The sequence below is a fragment of the Schistocerca serialis genome, chromosome 2 (assembly GCF_023864345.2).
Source record: "Schistocerca serialis cubense isolate TAMUIC-IGC-003099 chromosome 2, iqSchSeri2.2, whole genome shotgun sequence".
Lineage (NCBI taxonomy): Eukaryota > Metazoa > Arthropoda > Insecta > Orthoptera > Acrididae > Schistocerca > Schistocerca serialis.
In genome coordinates, this window is record NC_064639.1 from 359,169,537 (window position 1) to 359,189,355 (window position 19,819).

At 37.7% G+C, this 19,819-nt stretch overlaps 1 protein-coding gene and 1 long non-coding RNA gene across 3 annotated transcripts in view; one reads left to right on the forward strand and one right to left on the reverse strand.

Annotated features, from left to right (window-relative positions):
- The window catches only part of LOC126457175 (protein split ends), a 370,024-nt gene that overhangs the window by 346,592 nt on the left and 3,613 nt on the right, over positions 1–19,819 (forward strand). Inside the window, exons 20-21 of the mRNA XM_050093261.1 lie at positions 1,163–1,363; positions 13,801–13,959. Of these exons, the coding sequence (XP_049949218.1) occupies positions 1,163–1,363; positions 13,801–13,959 (360 nt within the window). The remainder of the gene's footprint in view (positions 1–1,162; positions 1,364–13,800; positions 13,960–19,819) is intronic.
- LOC126457176 (uncharacterized) overlaps positions 957–19,819 on the reverse strand; it is a 37,253-nt gene continuing 18,390 nt past the window's right edge. For both annotated transcript variants that reach the window (XR_007585440.1, XR_007585439.1), the window contains one exon: positions 957–1,321. This is a non-coding gene — a long non-coding RNA (uncharacterized LOC126457176). The remainder of the gene's footprint in view (positions 1,322–19,819) is intronic.

Here is a 19,819-nt window from a genome sequence, read left to right on the forward strand (position 1 = left end):
GAACCCAGGTTGACAGGACCAAAATGATGAAAATTATCACTGTCTTGGCCAACAAAGAACTGAATTGTTTTAAATTGCAGTACCCTTTACAAAGCAAAACATTAAAAGGGCTATTTTGAAACACACCGCATAGGCTGTACACTGTGTAGTCCTGTTATAAACTATTGTCATGTCAACAACAAAAAACACTTGACTGTTTCCAGATGTGTTCTAAAATAACTGCAGAACCCATATTTACCCTTTCCTTCTTTCTTTTTTACCACCTGAAGAGAATTGCCATTATGGTAGAAGTTCATTACATTGACTACTAAACATGCGACCGTCTGCAAAATACTTGTGAAATGTGTGAACATGACGGAAGTGAAAAGCAGTAGCTCCGCACACCCAAAGTAATTACGCTGACATCTGTCGAACTTTGACAGAACTACATGCACTTAACAATTTGAGTGAGTGTGAACATCAGATGCAGACCTCTACTTGATGCTTTGGAACTGGCATGTGCATTGTAGTGAGAGGAAAGCCGAGAAAGGTGTATAGCTAATGCTGTGGAAAGGGAAAAAAGTTTGGGGGGGGGGGGGGGGGGCGGCACCAATAGTCAAGTGCAGGAGAGAATTCAGTGGTATATTTACTCCTCCATACTGTATCAGTTGGAATGCATATCTTTAAAAATTTCTTCAATCCTGCAATATTCAAGAGATTACTTTTTTTTCCCTTTCAAATTTAAAACATTTTCATTTGCAGAGTTTTGGTCTTTCGTTCCCCTGAGTGCACTTGAACTTCTTTTGACTATTGTGCTACAAAAATGTGTGTTTCATGCTTGAACATAAAGGGGTCTTAACTTTGTTGATTATGTGATAATTTGCAATAATTTGTGTAGATGAGTTCTGTATAAAAGCCTTCTACCACAAATATTATCATAATCGTAGGTGGAGGAGGTTTTATTTTGTAGAAATGAGTATATTGTAAATTTATTTATTTATTTCTTGCTACATTGATAAGAACAGCAGAGCCATGGAGGAAACAGACTGTATCTTTACAGCACACTCACCATTACATGGTAAATACTGTGACGTGCAGCTGCTGTATAAACCTATGGAATAATGTTTGTAATATGTAATGCTCTTTTTAATAGCCCAAACATTATTTAAAATTTATTTTACAGCGCTACCCTGTAATGTGGCAAGGGCTTCTTGCTCTGAAAAACGACCAAGCAGCAGTCCAGATGCACTTTGTGTTTGGAAATCCACATGTTGCACGAGACTCCCTTCCATGCAATTCAGATGGCAGCACACCACCTCTCAGGATAGCTCAGCGTATGCGACTGGAACAGACGCAAGTGGAGGGTGTAGCCAGAAAAATGCAGGTATGCGTTTCTTAATTCACATAATACTGTTGCCCCCATGCATAATTGTCATACAGCCTTTATGAAGTTAATTAACTACTATTATGTTTCTATAGAACAATAGAATTTAAAAAGAAGCAACAAAGAAGAGACTGTGCTAACCTGGTTCAGAGAAGCACAACTGCAGTCTCTCATGAACAGTTAATTTATCCTTGTACACTTAAGAGAGAAAGAGAGCTAGGAGGGAAAAAAATCAGTTTAAATAAATGGAAACACCTGAAAATAAATAGAAAAAACTGAAGGTGTGTGTGTGTGTGTGTGTGTGTGTGTGTGTGTGTGTTTTTTTAAAATTATTAATACCTGTAATTTTTGTTTTATCTTCCGAACGCTTTCTTTGAAGTTCTGTCTTTAGTTCTAATTTACACTCACGTGTGTACCTCACAATCCATTGTAATGCTCATGTTGAAGGATACTTTGTACTATTTCTAGTAGTCATTCCATTTCCTGTTCCCATTCGCAAATGGAATGAAAGAACTTGATTAACTGCCTGCTTGTATGTCACTGCTCATGCTCTAGTCTCCCTAATTTTATCGTGACAGTTCTTATTCAAGACGAAGATTGGAGGCATCATTCAGCCCTTGTTACTTGTTTCTGGTAATACTTCTATATTGTGAAACTTATTCTTTTAGAGAAGGATCTCGAGCTTTCCGTCTATGCTTTGGATACTGTAGCGGGGAAGGGAAAAAGAGAAGGAATTTTACTATTTGAAATCGTACAGAATTTGAAAGATTTACAGTGCTAAGCAAATTCACTGGGCTAATAAAACCGATCATCTGTTTAGTCTGCATTTACATTGTTGATAGGTATTTATCTTCTTGAACAAAAAATGAAGCTTTCCCGTCTGCTAGCTGAAGAAGAAAATTTGTCAGCAACATGTATTTTTCTTCTGAGAATCAAATGAAAACAGGTCATAGATATTATGAGTTTTAAAGCATCACAACTATATATCTATAAAAAAAAAGTAAGCATATTGAAATACACAAAGAAGATATGAACAAATAAACCTTGTATTACATTGTACAGTGAGGTTTATTTGCTCATATTTTCTTTATGTGGCTCAAATATGCTTGTGTTTTCTGTATAGATATATAGTTGTAAAATGGTTACATGTCTTTGGAAATAAAGCTGTAATCTCTCACTGATATTCTGTGAACTAATCTGTTCAGTTTTAGTCTAGAGAGCCAATTTACAATGAAATATATAATAAATATTATTGCGGAACATAAATATTTTGTATTTCAGTTTTTAATGTGTGTGTTTTCCTCCAAGTGCTGAAAGAAATTCTATCAAAGCAATTAAGATGGTCATTTAGCACTGAAAAGGTATTTGTGTTACTGGACATAATTGTAGTTACGACAGTGCTCTGTATGAGTAGTGGATTGACAGCTATCACCATGTTGGGGTGTCTTTCAACATGTTTGTGTGGTCATGAGGTAATGTACCTTCTAGTTGTCCATTTTGATGACTGAACCATTTTCTGTTACCTCCCTCTAAGATAATGAGTCCCATTTACATTAGTGTATGCAGACATATCTTTTATATTACATTCTATGTATAATTTTTGAAATTCTTTTGTCTGAAATTTCATATTTCTAACATGTTAGTACGAATAAACTTCATAAACAAAGTACTGTACTTACACATATATAAAATGACTTTAAATGTAAGACAACCCCTCCCCCCCCTTTTTTTAAGAGGCTCCTCGAGAAAAAATTATTTTTAACATATTCTGACTGATCAAAATTACAGACTATTTTATTGACATAAAGTATCTACCAAAAAGTTAACATTATACTTATTCTAAACTTACATCACTTATTGGTTGTCTGCATTTTGGTAATACAAGGAGAAATAAAATAAACAAAAAGAAATGGCTTACATTAATTTTTCCAACTATTTTCTTTTCTACTTTTTTTCCTTAAACACTGTAGTATCAATATTTCAAATCGTCTTCGTCGTCGTCCTAGTATCACAGCTGTGAAATTTATATCTTCATTCTCACAAATATTTGGCTGTTTCTTCCAAATATGTTGCTATTTCTGAGATTATTGTTACGGTGGGACCTGAGAACATAGCTGTTTTTCTGAGTGTGTATTGCATTTCTTTCCTGTTCTGATGTGAGGATGTTAATGTCTCTTGCTTCCGAACATATCACCTGCCCACCGCTCCCTCATTTTCTGTGTACAACCAGCTGACACAGCCCCTTTTCTTCCGATCATACAGCATGGCAAGCATTGACAACATTGCAGCAGGAAACATGTAAGTATGCCAGAGACCCCTATCTAGACTTTTTCTGTCTCCTGCAGAAATGAATACTATTGGTGACTATTTGTCCAATTTTATAGTCAGTACAATCTTCTTGGTAACATACAAAATTTGCTGCTCACTCATTGCTTCCCCTCACGACAACCATCCTAGCTGTCAGCAAAACTGGTGTCTCTGTTCCCCTTCGAACCCTGCCATAGTGCTGAGCTTGATCAACTGGGAAAAACTGACTGAAATACTTGCTAATGTGCAGGTGATATGCACAACACCAACTAATACGTAAATAAAAATGACATTTACAATTCACACCCATTCTCAAACTAACGATCATTCTGCGATCTATAATTGGAGTCACAAATGATGGCGGTCAAGTTTAGGCTTGTTTTGTGCCCCTAAGTCAGGTATTCTCCAACAGCCAATGAGCTTTCAGTAGTGTTCTAGCACTCTGCTGTGATGTCGTACCCAATGTGAGCATTAAATATGATCGTAGTGAGTTATTTAATGAACTTTTATTCCATTTGTTGTGAGTTGTCATGGCTGATGGTGGTAGTAAGCAACAAAATTCTAAAAAAGCAAGTGAGAGACATTATTTGCAGGATACATGCTTACATTAAGCATGTACCATAACTGTCACTTGGAACCAGCAACAATGCAATACCTGTCAGTTCCGTGACCTGTGCGAACTGCCGTTGTTCGTGAATCTGACTACAGTGACGTCTGTTGGTACTGGTAGTATCTCCTTGACAGGTCTTGCCGCTGTAATTTATTCTCATGATAACAGTTACAGTCAGTGTAATATGATGTATTTCCTTTGTTAGACATTTCATTCAGGATTAATTTTCCTTCTTGTTTCAAGTGGATGTCATCATCGTGTACTTAAGCTCATTAAAAGCTGGAAATGTTTTTACCCTGTATTCTAATATGTGAACAGCTGATGAATTTCTCGTTTGCAACTCACTTAGTAAATCATTTCAGTCCCTCATAACCAAATAATTCTGAATCAACTAATGTTTTTTGTAGGACAGCATTCCCATTTTAGAATGGCACCTTTACTTAAAATGCACCATTTTTTGTATACAATATCTAGTGCTTTTTTTCTAAAAAAAAAAGTTTGAGGGTACTCAGACATTGGATATAATGCAGCGAAAATTACTTATAACTGAAGCATGGGGTACCACCTGTCTGCTTTTAGCCATAGCGTCATCAACACCATCACGATAGCGGGACCGTAGAGACATTTATTGGTAGCTCGGCATTTGAGTGCATGCGTATCCGTTTAACACTACCGTCGCCCACAATTAGCAGGCGAGGGCACTACATGCTTGTCGAACTGACTGCCAGCAATTCAGTTGTCGAGAATGGTTGTTGCTGCTTCGAAATGCTTGAAACAGTCAATGACATCGCTTTTCCCACCAAAAACTGCACTGGTATCATTCATATTGCAATTACAAACACGAAAAATATGAAATAAAAAGTTTACATCCGTGAAATAAATCTTTGGAACTCTTCTGAGTTCTCAACATCGTAAAAAAAATTACTTTGTCAATGAAAAAGTTTAGGGGTACGCTTCCCCAGCGTTCCCCCAGAAAAACAGCACTGACAGTATCCATACATGTATGGGAATGTTTATTGCAACCATGTGTGAGTAGACTTTAATGGTGTGTATGTTATTGTAAATACAATCCCGGGAGTGTGGACTGACTAACTAAATGTGTTACTGAGCCTAAAGCCACACCACTCACATGAAACTGAAAAGAATCCTGTGTGCTTGAAAACCGATCTCATTCATGAGCAAATAAATAAGCAAACCAATAATTTCACTCTCAGTGGACTTGTCAATGTGAACTGTATGCAAAAACTTAACTATGTTAAAAAGAAACAACAACTAATTGTAATGTTGGCCTGTATAAGAATGTAACCTGAAACACACAGAAAATTTCTGCTCTGAAATAGGGCCCTTGTAAAATAAAGAAACTGACAGAACCTACTTCTGCAAAGAAAACGAAACAGTCACGTATTATGAAACTCACCTGCACAATAAAGTACCGGCAGAAACAGCAACACAGCAAGACTCCACAACAGCTAAAAAAAGTACTGCTGAAAACTAAATACAGTTGGTCCAGGTAAGTTGGATTCATAATCTTGATACAGAATACCAATGAAACATATGACTCAACATTTAAGTTCCAAAATATCAGTTAGGAAGGAACTTATCAAAGAAAACAATAGACTCTAATATGAAAGTTCATTTACTCTAATAATTTCCATGGTACAGGAAATTAACTCAGAAGGTCAATCAGTAGAATAATTATCCAAAACTGGACTGTGGTGAAGTGGACCAACAATACAAGTCTACAAAAATGAAAATAAACTTTTTACCACATCAAATAATACCTTGTTCTTCATTTCAAAGCCTTTTTTATGTCCGTATGCTATCCAACCAGTGTTCTGAGTCATCACTCCTCATTGTAATAGATCTGCAACTCACATAGTTCTAAAAGCGCTTCCATGCATTACACTGTACACTCAACGAAACCCCACCTGCTGCACGCCACAGTTATCCACTACTGACTGTCAAAGATTCTATAATTTCATAGTGCTGCCATCAGAGAAACAGATACTGTTGACTAAAACGTTTCTCTGACTACTGTTCTTATCACTTTCTTTTACAAATGTTAACACATCCATTAACATCATCAAAAAATAGCCATCTTACACCTGTTCAGATACAACAAAAATTTGTAAGATGATAGAATTTTATGCTATTTTCTCCTGTGTTTCATGAAATTGTCAAATTTTATTAAGAGAAATAGAATGTTGTAGTGGCAAGTTCATGATTTCTTGTATATTTCTTGCACGAGTGCCGCATGAGTCAGTGTCAAGCAACATCTATACTGTATCAAGTACTTCAGTGTATTGGGAAATTTTGATCCTGATGGGACAAGAGTATCATTTGCCAAACCATGCTCTTCTGAATTCTTCAAAACAAATCTACACTTACCTCAGTAGCCAAATCTTTATCTCTAAATATAGGACGACTCCTATAAATGTAAGACTACCGTTATATACTCTACTAAACAACACAAAAATGCTGACCTCGGCAGCAGTACTTTTGATGTCCCTGTATTTTTCATATGACGAATTCTGGAAAAGCTTAGTCATACAGTCATGTAAATGCAGTGCTCAGGATTCAGGGAAGAGGAAATAGAACTGACAGGGTCTTATTTTAACTATGTGGTTTCTCTGCCACACATGATGAGAGATGTATTTCATTTGTCAGATGGCAAAGAATAATCTAAGTGACAAGAAAGAAATTCATCCGAGAATCACCTCACAACAACATAAAAGTTGTGATGGTAATAAAAGAGAAACCTATAGCTCAGAATTGAGATACACACAGAATACCTAAGTATGCACTGTAAAGGTAGGACATGTGGTTGGCTGTGGGCCTAATGAATGAACCATCCCAGCATTTGCCTGAAGTAACATGGAAAAACCACAGCAAACCAAAATCAATATAGCTGGCCAGAGTGATCCCTTTATCAGGTCAATACCATAACCGTTCACGGGTGCATTTTTGTCTTACCGAAAATAATGATTTTGCTATCCTATTAGAATTGTGATCAACTGACTATTTTTGAGAATTTTATTTTTGTGATTTAAGACCAAAAACTATGGTGGTACATATATCACCAAGACATCTTTTTGAGGTATTAAAGCTATGGTTGGTAAATGAATTTCCCTCTTCCCTTTTGTGAGCTGTTGTGTGTTGCCATTATATGTAAAAAAATAATGAACAGTGTTTTCTGTTTTTATTTTAAGTTTTCTTTTACTTTGTTTAAAAATTCGATATTAAAGTTTACGTACCACAATGTGGAAACAGTCGTATAAACTTTCTCATGCATTAAAAGTATGAGTTGATACAGATCACAATAATGTATATTGTACAAGCAAAGCAATGTGTTCAGACAACAGTAGTGATCCCATGACAAACAGAAACTGATTGTAGCAGTCTTCATGCACCTGATGCAATGTACTACTACAAGATGTCAGGTGTAGACAGAGGTGATAAGACATATTCTTAAAAGGTTTGGGATACCCTTAGTTGGTGGTAAACATGCTTCCCAAGTACCACATGACAGATTAATTTTGTGGTAAGTTTACTTCTCAAGCCCCTTCCAGGAACTAGTTTGGTGGCAACCATATTTCCAAAAAACTATTAAACCACCTTTATTTGATGGGATATATGCTTCCCACAGTCCTGAAGGCTATATTTCATAACAAACAGAAACTACAGCTGGTGCAGCAGACTGCCACTAGATACCAGGAGCATACAGAAGTGGTAACACATATTCCTTTAAATGTTGTAAAGAGATACATATAGTAGGAAGTATATCCTCCATAGCTCGTGAAAGGGTTAACAGATGCGCCGCCTCATTTGGTTGATCCCTGTTATACAAGTATTTTCTGAAACTAATGATATAAAAAACATAGTTTTTTCTATTCATCACCACTTGCACTAAGGATTTCCGCTGATGACTTCTAGGTCATGTTCGTTACTTAGTTAATTTCAGGTTACGTGGATCACTTGCACAATAAATTGTAATGGCGAACGAGTCATTTTACATGCACATCACAAATTTTTAAATGTGGCTACTTGCTGAGCATTTATAAAGTTAGTTATGTAATGGGTGCGTCTCCCAAGAGTCGTCAGGTGCATTTTCTATCGTGTTTCAGCAGATATTTGCAATTTTGGTTTTGCATTGGATAGTTGAAGTCAGCCTTAACAAATAGTGCTCGTCACGTCTTTCATATGATACCGAGTGTCGACGGAAAGAGACAGTTTCTGTCCCTGTACAAACAAAATGATTTTTAAAATGAGATTTTACATGCCCATTTGATAGAGCAGTCCCAGATTAGTCTAGTGCAATATTTGTTTTATTGATACATAGTGACGGGGACAGTTAAGTGCGAAGTATAACCAGTACTCTAGCAGCGACACCACTGCCCTGGCCAGTGCTGACTGTTACCAACAAGCATGCAGCACTACTACGTTGCCGTGGATGCTGCTTATTCTTCATGTTTTATTGTTCCTGTTAATACATACCAATAAAATGAATATTGGACTAGCTAATTTGGGAGCACTCTGTCGAATGGGCACGTAAAATTCCAATTTAAAAATAATTTTGTTTGTAATGAGAAACAAACCAACACTTTCTGTTGACACTGGGCGTTGTATGAAAGACATGACAAGCTGTAACTATTCGGGATGATTTCAGCTACACAATGCAACAACAAAATATATTTAATTCCTACCCACTGCCGTTCACATTTACAGTAATGGAAATTCTTCTGCGGATTAGAAGGAGCTGTCAAGGAGAAACTTTTGCTGTTTGTTTTCAAATTTTACTTTATTATGTCAGATATTTTGTATCACTGAGTAAGGTATCAAAAATTTTAGTTGCAGCATTGTGCACTCCTTTTGTTGCTGAAGACTACCTTAATGTGGAGTAATGAATGTTATTCTTCATTCTGGTATTGTAATTATGTACATCATTGTTCCTTTTGAACAGCAGTGGATTATTTAAAACAAACATCACAAGGGAATTACGAAGAAATGGTCCGAATACCAACTCCTTAAACAGTTGTCCACAAGATAATGGGTGTGGACCACATATTACTCATACACCAGGTTTTTGAGCATTGAAAACTTCTGTTCTTAAAGATGAGTTACCCCAGAACATTATTGAATGAAATTATGCAAAATATGTCAGCTTGCTGATTTGTCCCTCCCCAAGATTTGCAATAATTCTAAATACAAAAGTGGCTGAACTAAGTTGTTTTAGGAGTTCCGAAACGTGTTTCTTCCAGTTTAAATTCTCATCAATATGGATTCCTAAGAATTTTGAAGTTTCCATCCTACGTATTATTTCCTCATCATGTGTTAGACTTATCGAAGGTGTGATACCCCTAAATATATTGCATCTTTTTAAAATTGAGGTTGAGACTGTTCGCAGAAAAACAGTCAATGAGCCTTTTAAGAACATTCTTTACTGTTATTTCTGTTTTCACGTGTAAGCTTGGATTGATTACAATATTAAGGTAATCTCCAAAAAGAACTAATTCTGCTTCTTGTATATTAGATGAAAGTTCGTTGATATATATGAGGAACAGTAGTAGACTTGAGATTGAGACTTGGGGCCCCATACATGATTCCTCCTCCGTCAGATTCATATCCCCAGACAACATTGGTTGAGTTGCTAAGTACAACTTTCTGATTTCTTTTGGTTAGATATGACGTTAATCTAGAAAAATATTCTGATTCACAAAGTCAGATGTCCTAGATAGGCCGGATAAAATGCCAATTGGTGCTTTTTTATTATTTTATGCTTGTTAAATTTGGTGAATGATCATGTGAATGGCATTCTCAATAGAACAACTTTTCTGTTATCCAAATTGTCATTTGCTGAGGATATTTTTATTGCTCAGATGAGTTACCATTCTAGAATTCATCATCTTCCCAAAAAGTTTGGAAAATGACATAATCAGTGAAACAGATTGGTAGTTATTGACATTTGTCGTATCACCTTACTTACAGAGGGGGGTTCGTAGTGGGATATTTCAATGTCTCTGGAAAAATGCCTTGCATTAGAGATGCATTGCATGTTTGAGATAAGACAGGGATTGTTATTGGGAACAGATCTTTCGTACTCTATTGGAAACACCGTCAACACCAGTTGGTATTTTATTTTGAGAGAATATATAATTTTCTTAACTTCAGAAGCAGAAGTTGATGATGCATCCATGTGATTGAATTCTATGAGAGTTGCTTTTTCAACATACTGCTGTGATTTCTCTCTTGAACTGTTTGTCCCTCCACTTTTTACTATATTTAAGAAATGATTATTAAATATATTTGCTACCTGTGACTCATCATTTATAGCTCTTTATGAAGATGCTGCTATGCCCCTTGTGATAATTCCTGTATGTCTGGACAACCAATTTCTGAGCCACCAACATTCAAGTGTGCTCCATATTTCATTCCTGTCCTCCCCTCTGCCAGCTTGGAGGGGGGAGGGGGGGGGGGGCACTACACAGCAGTACATCACTATCATGCACTGCCCTTCAGATACTGACATATGAATTTCTTTCAAAAGCAGTAAACCTTGATCATGTATTGAAATGCGACCAGGCATTGTAGTTAACTCCTTGGATTATTACCTAGGACTCTTTGAGTCCTCCAAGTAATCTTTAATTGTGTCATTTGCATTAATTGTGAAGAATGTTTTAGCTGCATGTTCGAACAGATATATTTTAGTAATATCTTGCACTTCCTTGGGCAGTTTATTATACAATTTTATCCCTTGATAGAAAATAATGTTTTGAGCTTTTTTGTTGTTTTTCCTGGGTAAATGTAAGTTCATACAGGCTCTTGTTCCATGATTCTGTATAGAACTATTAGTGAAATACTTAGCAATGTTATCCCTCATATGCACCACACATTGGTAGATGTACTCACATGGTGTAGTAAGATGCTCAGTTTTCTAAATAGCTCTTTAAAAAGAAACCAACCAACTACTACTTCTAGTTATTATTCCTTCTTTTTTTTTTTCAACTTAAAAACTGTCACGTTTCGTGCCTTTGCTCCCTAAAAAATAATAATCCTGTGGATAAGAATTGAGTTAACATAGGAATGGTATAATATTGTAAGATGTTGTCTATTGCAAATGGATGGTAAAACTTGTATAAACATACAATTACTTTGGCAAGAGAGAAGGTATGATGGTAGTAAGGTACTCAGAAGCACCGGTCAGTTGGTAAAGTTTTTTCTTTTATACAAACACCATGGCAGGACATAACGATAGGTACTATTTTCTATCTTCTGCAACTTGAATGCGAAATGATTAGTCTTGAAAGATCTCTTCCTGTTAATGATAATTACCTCTTCTCTATCATAGTACAGCAATGCCGATGATGATGTGTTTTGAGGATTATTCCCAAGATTTGCTCCAATAGTTCATGGAGCACATAGAGGGAAACAGGTGTACGTGAAGCTCGTAGAAATAACGTACTTTTCTTTCATGAGCTAGATAAATTTTTATTGTTACTTACATAGTTGTATGTTACAAGCATTAAAACCAGAGAGGTGTTGTAAAAAATCTGAAGGTACATTGTTTTTTTTTTTTTCACCCCACTGCTTTCTCAGATTACATTAGTGTGGCATAATATGAACTAATATATCTTTTGCTCATTCAACTGGCACCTGAATTAGTAAACCTTATAGGTACCCACATAAACCCCTCAAGAGCATAACATGCTGATGACATTATTTTTGCCAGTGTCTCTGTATGCTCATTCTGTGTTAACTGGTAATCAGTATTCGTCCGTAATAACTTTGCGCTTGATACACAATCTATAGATTTATCATCTATACCTAATGTGACAGAGTTGTTTTCCCTCTTATTCCTAAAGTGTATACTGTTTCTTTTCTTTATGTTCAATAACATTTATTACATCCTGTCTAACAGTGAACATCCTTGAGGGTTTCAGTTTTAATATCTAATTGGAGCTCTGGGTTTAACCAGTGATTAGATGTTGCTGTAATCAGTGAAGAGAACCTTTTTTCCATGTCTAATACTATCTCAGAAGCCTTTGATATATCCAATATACTACTGTGGAGAACACCTGCGTTTGTGTTTTTGTTTGACAGTTGTTTTACTAAAAACGTATCAGTAGCAGATGTGAGGACTGTCTCTCTACATTTTTCAACCTGTTTTCCAGTTAAGACTGGAACCACTTGTTCATTGTTCCTCTTAAACGTCATGTTTAGTAGTATTTTATGGGCAACAGTGCTAAAGGACCTCGGACAAGTCTAAGGATATGCCCGAAACACAGTCTTCCCTGTTACGAGCTTCAAGTACCACTTTTGTGAACTCAGTTACTTTTCTTTAGTAAGGGCGCAACTCATGTGTGATTTTAGAACTCTGAAAAATTTCTGAACTTACACTGGAACTCCATCTAAACCTGCTGACCCTTCATATTTTTTAATTCTTGTATTGTTTTTCTGACTTCAGGCTCTGTTGTGGGAAACGTCGTCATTGTGCTTGCTGTGAAGGTCATTGTGAGTGCTACATGCATTTAGGAAAATTTTGCTGCAGCCTCTCAGCAATACCAGAGAAATACTCTTTCACAAACTTTACCAATTCTTGAGGGTTTTCATTTATCCTACCCCTGTCTTTGATATGTATGTAATTAAAATTGTGCCTGCCTTTTCCAGCTTTTTGTTTTATGACATCCCAACACTCCTTTGATTTCATTTTTTGCTATAAATATTTTTTATCGTTGATCTCATCATGATGAGAGAAGTACTCTCCTATGTATGTTTTTATATCAGTGATGGTAATCTAAGAACTGTGGATTAGTGCATTGCTTTTTCAAAGAACTGAGAAATTCAGATGCACAGGAGGACTCTCTAATAGCCACAGTTATATATTTATTTTCTTTATCTGCTGCTGTAGATGTGGCTACTCTCCTCAAAAATTAATTGAAACAGTACGCAGAGTGTAAATAACTTAGCATCTACATTGTTTTCCATGTACATATATTGCTGCAACATGAGATGACCTTGAATTGATTTACAATAGGTAATTTTTTTCCAATAAATGTTACATGGTTACAGTAAAAATGTGTGTTCAGTGCACATTCTAGAAAACTGGTGGTTACTAAAAGTATATTTTTACCACGGTGACCTTGAGGACAACATGAATCAGAGTGACAACAGGATATAAATTTTCAGTTCGAGAAGTAAAAGCTATTCTTTGCAGCATTTTGCCATAAAAGAAATTTGTTTATATGTTTACCTTTGAACATGAGGGCAACTATATTTCTAGATCTCTCTTTCGTACTCTTCTCAATTTAAGCTCCAGCAGATGCCAAATAAATATTGATTCAATTTTTGGTAAAGAGTCGCAGTTCATGGCTATTGGCACCTGTTTTGCACGGCTGTATATGTACTTCTATCATAATCGTATGAATTCATAATAGTCAGCTTTTTGGTAGCTCCAACATGTTTATTTCATAATTAGATCAGAATTAGCACAGTTCTTAAACATATTTTGTCTTTATTTTTTCAGATTGATCATGAACACTGCATGCTCTTGGCTCTACCATGTGGCCGGGATCATATGGATGTGTTGCAGCAATCAAATAACCTACAGACAGGTTTTATCACATATTTACAACAGAAACAAGCTGCTGGAATTGTGAACATCGCAGCCCCTGGCTCTCAGCAGGTATATTATTACATCTGTTTGAGGATGATTTAGTGTTGTGTAGAAGTAAAATTTATTTGAAACCAGCTCTGGAGAATGCTTGGGGTTTACACACATTCTCGAATTATTAGTTCTGTAGTGTGTTAGGTCCTATTACCTCAATGTTCTGATTACGCAATACATTTAACTACTTCACATATTTTGTTGTCTATAAACTCTTATTATCCTACACAGAGAAATCTAAGTAATAATCTATGTTGAAATTAAATTAAAGCAGAATTGGTAACAGCATAATTTTTGACTCATAAACAAGAATTAAGAATAAAAGTGAGAAGATACCTCAAAAAATAAGATTTTTATTCAGGAACAGTGTGGATTGAAGATGAAGTGGAATCTGCACTAGTGAATATGGAGATACTTGATAGATTCAGAAATGATTACTTGCTAATAACTTCCCTAAATTTGTGTATTGAGCTATTCTGAAACACTGGATGTATAGGTATAGGTAACTGTATTTAACAATTAAGTGATAGGGTAACAGAACCAAAATACTTCAAATCATTTAACCAAACTAAAATCAGTTTTTTAATAGTAAATATATTAAAATGAAAATTTGGTGACTTTCCCTAGAACTAATTGACTACTTAATACATGGCTCTTGGGTCTGACATCAGATTGTTTTGTTATCCCCACAATATTTCCTCAAGTCAACTGCATGACATCATCAGGAGGTGGCTGTTTGTTACTATTGGCAAGTAGCAGCTGCTGGTGTCTGCATTGGGATGATCTGTATGGAAACCACCTTTGAAAGTTGCACTCTTCTGTGATTGGGTTGCTTGCAGACTAATGATGGTAGAATGTTCAGGGCCTCCTATCAGGAGCTGAGCTGTATAGTCTTCCATGCACACAGCTGGTAACCGATGCTGTCGATAGTTTCAATGTGGCCAGGACCCAAGCAAAATCTAGCGAGATAGAACCTGCACTATGTATCAGTCTACCTGTTGTCAGATATACATGTTTTTCTCTGTATTTAATGGCAGCGAGTGCAGGGCTCCCGGCTGTACTTGGTTGGAATCCTGAGTCCCTATTTATTAAGGTGTACACTGTGCCAATACATATTGCCTCCTTTATCACACAGTCCCAGAAAGACCACGTCTGGACCAGCCAGATAAATCTCAAGAGCACTGCTCTAGTACATGACACTACATATGTGAAAAGACAGAAATTGTTTATTCAGATTTGTCTGTTTGGGACTGTGAGGTAAAGAGGCAATACATATTCACTCAATAAAAAGATTAATTAATAGGAATTCAGAATGCCAGTTAAGTACAGTTTGGAAACCTGCACTTGCAACCATTAGATATAGAGATAAGCAAACAATTCTGATGACAGGTACGCTGCAACATAGTGGAGGTTACATTCAATTAACAATGTTGGTTTGCCTCCCAGCCACAGTGACCCTTAGTGGCAACACTGGTTATGTGGCCCATGCTCAGAAGGCCACAGCTAGGGTCACTGTAGGGGATTTGAAATGCTAAGTAACTGAACCATGCACTTGCGACCTTCACATGAAGCTTCCATACGGATTATTGCAATGCAGACAGCAGCAGTTGCTCCTTGCTAGCAATAACTATCAGCAACCCCCTGATTATGTCAAGCAGTTCCTTGGAAGAAATATTGTGGAATACACAAAAGATGATCTGGCAGCAGACCTAAGGGCCATATATCAAATAACTTACTGATGGAACATAAACAATTATGAAAAGTATAGATCACTGCTCACTGTAAAGATGACATGAGTTGTTGCAGACATGCACAACAAAAAGACTGTTACACATCGAGTTTTCAGTCAAAGACTTCTTCAGAAAAGAAAGAAAATACGTACATTCACACAAGCAGGCATACCCCACTGCTCTGCCCATGCTGCAACTGTTGCATTGAATGAAAGTAGCAATGTGCAGTGAGGCAGAGAAGGGGGAGGGATAGAAGAGTACAAGTGACAGAAGAGAAGAGCACTGTCTAGTGGAGCATACAGGAACAAGAAGGTAGCCAGATGCAATTTCAGGAGGCTGGGGGGGGGGGGGGGGGGTAGCAGAGAGAGAAAAAGATTGGTGGGAATATTGGCAGAGAGTAGTGCACAATGAGGGTGTGGAGACATGAATTGATGGGAGGTTATAGGCCGGCGTGACAACTGTTTGCTTGCGGGTGTGGGAACAGTAGGTTTTTGTAGACTGAGGCTGGGAAACTTTAGGGAGTGGAGAATCTGTTGTAAAGATAACTCCTACCTGCTCAGCACAGAAAAGCTGGTGGTGGATGGATGACTCACATGGTGTGGGTTGTGAAGCACCACACATGCCCTTGGCCACAATTCAGCAGTGTCCATTCATGCTAGTGGAAGCTGGTCAGTAGTTGTACCAATACAAGAAGCTGTGCAGTGATTGCAGCAGAGCTGGTATATGACGTAGCTGCTTTCACAGGGGGTCTGGCCTCTGACATGGTAGGGTAAGCCTGTGACAGGACTGGAGTAGTAAGTGCTGGGTGGGTGGAATGGGCAGGAGGGAGCTGGGATTGGGAGTGGATTAGGGATGAACTAGTTTGTTGTGGAGGTTGGGTCAGCGAAGAAACAGCACTTTTGGAGAAATGGGAAGCACTTGGGTAGTACAAGCTAATTTCTGGGTATGATGATAGATAATCAAAGCATTCATTAGGGCTTCACGCATTGAAGTGGGTGGCATCCTACCCAAGACCCTTCCCACCCCTGCTAACATTTACAGTCACTCGTCCAACCTCCACATAATCCTAGTCCATCCCTGGGCCACTCCCAGTCCCAACCCCTTGCCACAAGGATCATATCCCTGTGGAAGACCCAGGTCTACGACCTGCCCAAACCACCCATCCAGTACTTAGTACTCCAGTCCTGTTACAATCTTATCCCACTCTATCAGAGGCCAGACGACCTGTGAAAGCAGCCATGTCACATACCTGTTCTGCTGCAACCATTGCACAGCTTTTTACATTGGTATGGCCGTCAACCAGCTGTCCACCAGGAAGAATAGCCACTGCCAAAATTTGGACAAGAGAAAAGAGGACCACCATGGGGAACAGCATGCAGCTGAACGTAACATGTGCTATTTCAATGGTTGCATCACAGTCCATGCCATTGTCCCTTCACCAAGAGCTTTTCCGAATGGTGCAAATGGGAGGTACTCTTGCAACCCATTCTGCACATCCTGGTCTCATCCTACAATAACCTACTGTCCTCACACACTCCAACCAAGAGTTTGTGCCCCCTCTGTCCTATAACCTCCTACCAATTCACATCCCCTCACTCTCATTGGGTGGTGTTCTCTGCCCAACACGCCCATTTATCTTTTTCTCTCCCCCTCCCCCTCCCAATCTCCTCCAGATGCTGCGTGTTGCAGTCTTGTCCTGCCACCTTCCTAGTCCCAGCACATTCTGCCAGACAATGCTCTTAGCCCCCTCCCACCCGTTTTTCATGCCCTACTCCAGACTGCTGCTGACGTTCAATGCAACAGTTGTAGTCTAAGTCTGCCCAGGGTGGGCAGAGAGAGAGCAGTTTTGTGTGTGTGTGTGTGTGTGTGTGTGTGTGTGTGTGTGTGTGTGTGTGTTTTTTTTTTTTTTTTTAAAAAAAGAAGGATATGGCTGAAAGCTCAGTGTGTAACAATCTTTTTGTTGTGCCTGTCTGCAACTCTATGTGTCATCTTTACGGTGAGTAGCAATCTATCCTTTTGTAATTGTTGATACTATAACCTGGAATTTTGCTGGGTTGATAAATTAATGGTGGGTATGTTGCATGTTTGTACTCCCTTAAGGATCTCTGGCCAACCACTGTTTAGTGATTTTTCTGACTTTTTCCAGTACAAGTGGTTATCATTGTCAGGGTTCACCTAAAAGTTCTTTGGCAGTGCTACCAAACGTGCTGGGGAAATCTCAGAAAATCGACTAAACAACAGTCAGCTGAAGACCCTGAGACTAAAGCCAACAGGCAGCTTGTGAAGAAGAAGCTGCAAAATCCTCAACAATTTTAAATTACTGATTGTTCCAGAGTATGGCAGAATTTAGGAATTGTGTGTGGCAACTTTCTTCTATGTTTTATTAGATGATTCCAAAATTCAGCAGTTTGCTGTGAGGAATTTGGATCCTTTTAAATGAATTCTCTGCCTTGCTGCTTATTTTGGCGCATAGTAGCGTAAAATTTGCTCTCTGTTGTTTGAAGTTATTGAGTAGCAAAATTCACATTTAACAGCAGAAAAATTCAATTTTTGTCTTGCATTGCTGATTTTTCTTATAAATCAGGCATTTTATGGGAGCAAGTCTTCCTGAGAGTGAAATTTCTGTCTGCAACTGTTTATTAATTGTATGCAAGATCCAGAGTACACCTGCAGTTTTACATTTGCATGTGTTCTCTCTACTTAAATTTTCAATTTAGATAGTGTGAGCAACCAAATGTTGACAATGCCCATCTACCTACAGATGCGTACCATCCAGTTTTTCCATATGCAGACAATTTTTGTGTGTCTGTACTTTGGCAGGCAGAAAGCAGTGATGCCTTTGAAAATGTGAATTAGTTTTAGCAGATTTCAGTAATACATAGCTGTGCCTAACACACCATTTAAGTAAATGAACGACAGAATATCTTCATGGTACCAGAGAAAGGTGCACCTTAGTACTGCAGACCATTTCACAAATTGTCACTCTGCTTAGTCATAGGATCAAAGGAATGTGACATTTGTTGAAATTTTCTTCACACACCACATCAGAGGTCAGAGTCTGTAACAGTCAGTTGATGTTGGAAGACTTTGGGCTACTAGTGTGCCTGCCTAGTGTCAACATTATAGAGCTAACTATAACAGTACTTAGTTTTCTACTATAGTATTCATCACTTAGTGAATGTTGTGTTGCACTGTCTGTCTGTTCTGAAATGTGAGATAAAACATTTCCAAGGCCCATTGTGAGTGCTGCCTAAGATTCATCACATTCACAGTCTTCTCTAGTACCTATTCCCAGGCTCGGTAACATTATAACCACCATCTGTCAAATGTAATGGTGAACAATTAGATTTCTAATGTTTCTTTTACTGTTGAATTCCTGTAATATGAGTGGTGGTGTACTATTAAGGTATCTTCTGAACTGAGTTTGTGCCCTTTTATTAGGTTATATTTCATTGTCACTGACTTTTTGAAGTTTCCAGTGGGGTGCTCTGACATAGTGCAGATTGTCTGCACAGCATAGTTTTTGATACATTCATATGGCGTGTTGTATATATCATATAATAAATTGCTTAGGACAGAATTCTCCTGAGCTGGTGTTGGAATCTGTGTTTATTTAAATCAGGCACGGGCAACATTTGGTGACCTGGAGACCTGATTCACATACATACTTAAGCTTGTGGGCCACCTCATCATGACACAGCGGGAACACTCCTAGTGCATGAAGTCAAAGACTATATTGTCCAGTACATTAATGGACTCAAATGTGAGGGTCTTGGTGCAACACACAATGTTAATCTGCTAAGAAATTTCAGATCAGCGCACACTCCACTGCAGAGTGAAATTTCATTCCGGAAATATAAGCCCATTCCCCCTTTCCCTTTTTGTGGTCATTTATATGTAGTTTGAGTTGTTCTAAATTTTGAATGTGTGGTTGAATAATTTAGTTTTCTCTGTACCGCGGAGTTCCTTATACACTCCAAGACAAATTATCCAGGTGGGACACAAATTGGTAGATGTGATTTACATGTACAGACTAACAAATGATTATGGTTTCAGACGAATTGGGTGAGAGAGTTGTTGGATGTCTCCTGAGGGATATTGCGCAAATTCTGTCCAGTTGCTGCATTAGATTGTCAAAATCCCAAGCT